Genomic DNA, 6,258 nt, shown 5'->3' on the forward strand with positions numbered 1-6,258 from the left:
GAGAAGTGGGTTCCAGCATTTGGAAGATAGAAATAGGAAGTGAAATGGCTCCCGAGGAAAGGCTCAGATGTGCTTTGAAAAGAGGAAGTTTCCAGGGGAGAAAGCAGAGGAGACCTGAGGCACTGGCCAGCCCCACCGGGCAGAAAGTCCCCCAGAAATGGCCCCCCAGTCACCCGTTCTTGGCTTCAAGGGTGAGCAGCTTCTAGGGACAGGAATAAAACGCTGTCGCAGGAAAACATGACCTTTGGTCCCCAGGGACTTTGTGCCTCGGGGGCCCCAGCACCTGCAAGAGCCCAGGTTCAAGGGCGTCACAGCCCCAACAGCAGAGCCCTCGTGCCCAGCCCCGAGGCCTGCCCTACCTCCTACTGTTCCACTGGGCACTCAGCTGATGATCAGGAACTGGCACAGCCTGTAGGTGATGCCCAGGGGGAGGCAGGTGAGCTCACACATCAGGTGTGACCCGGGGCAACAACTGTGGGAGGGGGCTCAGCAGGATGGGATGGGGGCTCTGAAGGGGGAGCCCCTTCTTCTCGCCTCTAGACTGAGCGATGGGCCAGGAGACAGTCACCGGGCCTGGGCTGCTGGCCCTTCTGGTCCTGCGCCTGCCCTCAGGGGAGCAGACACCTGCTGCAGCACCGGCCATCATGCCCAGGTGCGCTTGGCCACCTGCCCCAGGTGTGGGCCTCAGGGCCAGGCCTGAGTAACAGGCACCTCTTCACCGCTGCCCCCTCCCATGTGAGGGTAGTGTCCACTCCCTGGTATGAGCGCCTGCTCAGGAAGGGGCAGCGAGACTCCCAGTCCACTCGGGGTGCACCTCAATCGCCCTGACAGGTCACCTTGTGGGTGTCCGCTCCATTGGACACTGACAGACGGACCACTGCCAGACCCAGACTGAGGCTTCTGGACGGGGAGGCCGCATGCTACCGCCGCTGCCATGTCCTGCAAGGTGTCAAATACCACGCGGGACGCATTCCTTGCAGACTGGCCCGCGGCCCCGACCTGGGTTTCGGGAGGGTCAGGAACCGTGTTCCGGACGACCGCGAGCGGGGGTCGGGCTAGGAGTCTGCTCCGTGCAGCTGCGGTCCCGCAGCCCAGCTCAGACCTCTCTGCGGACCCCCGGGGCCACGACGCGGACGCGGTCCGGGAGCGCGCCCAAGGGCTCCTTTGCCCGCGGCGGGCGGCCGACTTGCCCCGGAATCGGACCCGGACTCGAGCTGGGGGTGGGAGGAGGCGGGGCCAGCGCCGCTCAGCCCCGCCCCCAGGCCGCGCGGCGCGTGACTCCGCCCGGGAGCGCGCCCCGCCGCCCCGCGCACGCGCCCCGCCGCCCCGCGCACGCGCCCCGCCGCCCCGCGCACGCGCAGTCGTGCCGGCCCCCCGCAGACCCGCCATGGCGTCCGAGCGGCTCCCGAGCCGGCCCGCCTGCCTCCTCGTGGCCAGCGGCGCCGCGGAAGGTGAGGCTCGCCACGGCGGGGTCGGGGCCGCGAGCGCTCCGGCTCGTGGAGAGCGGCCCGCGGTGGTGCTCGCTGCGGGCTGGCCAGTGCGCCCGGCCGCCGCCCGGGGACGCGGGGGTGGGGGGACTGCCCCGGGGCCCTGCGGTGCGCGGGCCGCGCCCCGCGGCTGGGTCCCGGGTGAAGGTGCGAGGGGAGCCGGGCGGCCGGGCCCCGCCCACGAGCGCTGCTCCTCGGCCGAGGCCTCGGGTGCTCCGGGCCGGCGGGCGGCGGCGCCGGGCGCCTCGGCTTCCGCTGGGAGGTCGATCGGCGGGGAGGCGGGGCGCCCAGGCGGGTCCCGGGGTCCCGCTCCGGAGCCTGCCTCCGGGCTGACTTCAGCTGCTGCCCAAGTGGGCGGGAGAGCGAGGGCAGCGGGACACGGGGTCGCAGTGTGCTGAGCACCAGGGCAGAACGGAGACACTGAGGGGCACCACCTCCCGTGGAGAGGTCACGGCTGAGCCACTGAGAGTGGGGTTCAGTCCTGGAGTCGTGGGTGACTGCTGGGAGCAAGGTAGTGGTGAGGAGGGGTCGCGCCGGCCTGGGTGTGCCCCCCGGGAGGGATGTTGAGGACATGGATTGGGGGCACAGCTCTGAAAGGCTGCTGGGCTCTGTGGGCAGGAAGAGTAGGCCCTTCCGGGGACCCTGGGCCAAAGCAGGTGGGGTAGAGGGGGCTGGAGGAACCGGGCAGAACTGGGGAGACTGCCTTTGCCAGATATGCAGACTGTCTACAGTGCGCATGCACCGATCCACAGGCTGGAGAGAGGTGAGGTCCGAGGTGAGGTTCAGGGTGGAGTCCCCTGCTTAACGTAAAGGCGGAAGGACGCAGATCAGGTCCCTTTAGAAGCAGATGTCTGTGATGGAGCCTCAGCCCCCAGAAGTGGGGAGCCTTCCTCCTGGGTCCACAGAGAACAGGGCGGGGCACAGCGCCAGGGCTGGGGTGGCGTGCAGGACCCAGGAGCTCTGTGGGGGAAGGAGCCCACCGCCCCGATCCTGCAGGCACCCCCCTTCCCCGCGGACACAGGCCGCGGCCCCGCCTCCAGAGCCACAGGCCTCTATCACTGCCCCCCTCCCCTCCCCCGGCTGAAATCGGCGGGTGTGTGGGGGTCTCAGTCCCTGGGGAGGGAGTGTTAGGGACCCTCACACTTGGCTTCGCCTTCTGGAAAAGGCCCGTAGTGGTCAGGCTGGGGGGAGAGAGAGACCCCCTTCAGGGGATGGGGGGGCCAGGGGGCTGCAACTGCTGCCCCAGCCATGTGCGGGGTGGGCCCTGGGTGAGGTGGGGTGAATGGCCGCTCCCCAGGCCGGGAGGAGCCCCGGCCGACCAGGCTGCGTCTCCTCCCAGGCGTGTCGGCCCAGTCCTTCCTGCACTGCTTCACGCTGGCCAGCGCTGCCTTCAGCCTGCAAGTGGCCACCCCTGGGGTGAGTCCAGCGCCCTGTCTCCAGGAGAGCCCGTGTCTCCAGGAGAGTGACGCCATTCGTGCAGGGGCCTAGGGGCCCGGACCCCAGGGGCACTGTGCTGAGTCTCCCCAGAGGCTCCTGGGACACCTGCTTCCACTCGACGGGCGGGGACTGCGGCCGGCAGGGGCTGCGGGGCTGAGCTGACGGTGTCTTTGTCCCGAGGGGCTGCCGGGGGTCCCAGCCCTTGTCAGTTTCCTGGAGCCTCCGTATGCCAGTAGCAGGGGGTGAGGTGCTGACCCTTGGCCTCTGGGCTCCCACAGGGGAAGCCCATGGACTTCGTCGACGTGAACGAGAGCAACGCGCGCTGGGTGCAGGACTTCCGCCTCAAAGCTTACGCCAGCCCCGCCAAGCTGGAGTCTATTGACGGTGTGGGGCCTGGGAGGGCCTGGGGGGGTGCGGTTCCTGCTGGGTCCTGACCTCAAACTACTTTCTCGACTTCCTGGAGCATTCCGGGGCTTGCCATGGAGCACCGTGGCCATCCGGGCCACGTCCCGTCCAGTGGCCAGAGCTCCCAGCAGGGGAGGGAGCTGGCGGGCACACAGGTGGTTTGCGGGCCTCGGGAGCCTCAGCCGGTGGGGGCAGCAGGAGCAGAGAGGAGCCGGCTGCTGGCTCCGTCGTCCGTGACTGACTGGGCTGTGGTCCCCCAGGAGCCCGCTACCACGCCCTGCTGATCCCCAGCTGCCCTGGGGCCCTGGTGGACCTGGCCAGCAGCGGGTCCCTGGCTCGCATCCTGCAGCACTTCCACTCTGAGAGCAGTAGGTGCCTCGGGCCCGGGCTGGGGGGTGGCGTGAGATCCAGGGAAGATGGGACCCCGCCGACAGGGAGGAGTGCCTGAGGGGTGCGGGAGGTGGTGTTGTGGGCCTCATTGGGGCTCAGGTTTTGGTGGGAATGCCGAGTCATTGCAGGAACTGCCTAGGGTCAGTGTGGGGCGCCATGGTCCTGACCAGTGGACAGGTTTACTCAGCGCGTACACACGCGCGTGTGGTGCACACACACACAAAGGTGGGCATCCCTTCCACCGCCGGCCTCCCGACTTGCCCCTGTGGTGCCTCAGCCTGGTTCCCTTGGGGGCTGTGGGCTGGGAGCCCCACCCCTCGCAAGATGGGCAGGCAGGATGCTGGCTTGGTTCCTGGTGGGGTATGTGGGTGGCCGTGGGGCAGGGGCTGGGAAAACTGCCCTGAGGAGACGTGTCTGCTCCAAGGGGACGTGGCTCACTGCCCTGGCCTGGCGTCAGGACGAGTGGGTAAACCCAAGGCTGCACACAGCGTCCTTTGTTGGTGGAAACGGGGCCTCCTGTCCATGGGCAGTGCTTGTCCGGGCACTCAGCTGTGGGAACGCACTTGTGCCAGCCTGCCCTCTGAGACGGGGGCTTGGAGCCAGGGGCCTGGGGTTGAGCGGAAGGCCAGGGTCCCCTTGCCCCGCTACCGACTGCATTCAGAGGAGGGGGCTCCAGGCGCTGCCCAGAGGCCAGGTCAGGCGGCTCTGACAGGCAGAGGGCGGTGCTCCCGTGTGATGGGTGGACCCAGCAGCCATCTTCCTCCCACTGAGCCTGGCTCTCAGCCCCTGAACAGCTTGAGGGGATCCGAGCTCTGAATAAATTCACCTTGTGTGGAGGGCCAGGAGGTAGGGTGTCGCTGGGGTCTGGGCGGCTGCGGCGTCGAGCACGCACTGGCCTGCTTGCAGAGCCCATCTGTGCTGTGGGCCACGGCGTGGCCGCCCTCTGCTGCGCCACCAGCGAGGACAGGTCCTGGGTGTTCCAAGGCTACAGTGTCACCGGGGTGAGTGCACGGACAGGCGGGGCCCTTGGGGGGGCAGCAGTTGTTGGCCCAGCGCGGGGCAGGGGGCTTGCAGCGGGGGTCCCTCGAGCCCCATTGAGTGGGTGGCTGCTCGCAGGTCCTGGGGTGGGTCTGGGGGGGCTCCTCTAGGGGCACCACCACACCCCCTTGTCGGGCTCCGTGCCCGACCCTCGGCCCTGAGCTCACCTGCTTGGACCTTTCTGGTGGCCCCGTGTCCTGATGCTGGGGAGGACCCGGGAAGCTTCGCCCCTGCAGTGGACCCCTCCCCACGGGCAGTGCCTGGGGGGGGCCACAGCCCCCTGACCCTGGGCACTGCCCCGGCCCCACAGCCCTCCGTGTACGAGCTAGTACGGGCGCCAGGTTTCGCCCACCTGCCCCTGGTCGTGGAGGACTTCGTGAAGGACGCAGGGGCCTGCTTCAGCGGTGAGCGGCCGGGCTGAGCGTCCAGGGGGCCGTGGGAATCGTGGTCGCGAGCCCCAGCTGGGGCGGCGGGGTTTCGGGGCGCCCCGCTCGCAGCCTGAGGTCCCGGCGCTCGGGTTCCCTGCAGCCAGCGAGCCTGACGCCTTGCACGTGGTGCTGGACCGCCACCTGGTCACCGGGCAGAACGCCGGCTCCACCGTCCCTGCTGTGCAGAACCTGCTTTTCCTCTGTGGCAGCCGGTGAGGGGCCGCTGGTGGCGGTGGGGCCCGCCTGGTGCCCGGCCCCTGTGTCTGAACTGGCATCTACCCCGCAGGAAGTGAGCAGGCCCCGAGCAGATGCCGCCACCTCCAGATGTCCTGGGTGTCCCCCGAGACCCTGCCTCGTGACACCCGGCCTGCCTGGCCCCTGCGCCCACCAGGGTCTGCCTCAGGTTGCAGGGCTCCCTGACCCCCCAGGACAGACACGTGCAGGGCCCAAGTCACTCAGCTACTGGGGTCCCTGCGAGGAGTCCCCGTGCTTCCTACCCCAGGGCGTCACTCTGCAGGGGGTAACTGAGCACTTGCCTCCCTGGGGCCCGGTGATCTCAGGGCCCCAGAAGCAGGCACAGGCAAGGCACAGAGGGTCAGGGCCCCTGCCTGGAGCCCCACAGAGGGGCAGATCCTGGGAGGCCCCCAGCCTGCACTGGTCACGCAGGCAGAGGTGGGGTCTGATGGCACAGCCTGGGGCGGAGGGTGGGGGCCACGGAGGTCTGACTGCGGGCAGAGCAGGCCGTCTCGCCCAGCGCCGGCCCAGTGCCCAGCTGTGCCGCCCACGGACGTCCCCACCAACAAGGCCGGCTCTGTGCTGTGGACAGGCTGTCTTTGTGGCCGCCTTCCCACCCGCGGCCTCTGGTTCCCCCCATCCCCCCAGCGGGGCCCAATGCCATTTTGGGTGGAGATTCTTCTTTTCCATTTCTTTCTGACTTCTTCAAAATATTTGACTCACTGGAAGGTTATTGCACAAAAGTAGCAGAGGAGGCAAGATGTCCTCACACCCGAGTCAGCCGCCGGGATCACAACAGGCGCGATGGACGCCTGTCGCCGGGGAAGGTGTGCTTGGCA

The 6,258-nt window shown here is 68.8% G+C and overlaps 1 protein-coding gene across 2 annotated transcripts; it reads left to right on the top strand.

Moving 5' to 3' along the window:
- PDDC1 (Parkinson disease 7 domain containing 1) lies at positions 1,352-5,566 on the top strand. 2 transcript variants are annotated; one of them, XM_018042720.1, is made up of 8 exons: positions 1,352-1,451; positions 2,827-2,903; positions 3,203-3,308; positions 3,590-3,697; positions 4,626-4,720; positions 5,068-5,161; positions 5,286-5,397; positions 5,472-5,566. In XM_018042720.1, exons 1-8 carry the CDS (start codon positions 1,388-1,390, stop codon positions 5,476-5,478), a joined length of 663 nt encoding a protein of 220 aa, XP_017898209.1. In that variant the 5' UTR covers positions 1,352-1,387; the 3' UTR covers positions 5,479-5,566. The 2 variants fall into 2 exon arrangements, with proteins under 2 accessions (XP_017898209.1, XP_017898210.1); XM_018042721.1 differs by lacking the exon at positions 5,472-5,566 and having other exon boundaries at positions 5,286-5,401.

The sequence above is a fragment of the Capra hircus genome, chromosome 29 (assembly GCF_001704415.2).
Source record: "Capra hircus breed San Clemente chromosome 29, ASM170441v1, whole genome shotgun sequence".
NCBI lineage: Eukaryota > Metazoa > Chordata > Mammalia > Artiodactyla > Bovidae > Capra > Capra hircus.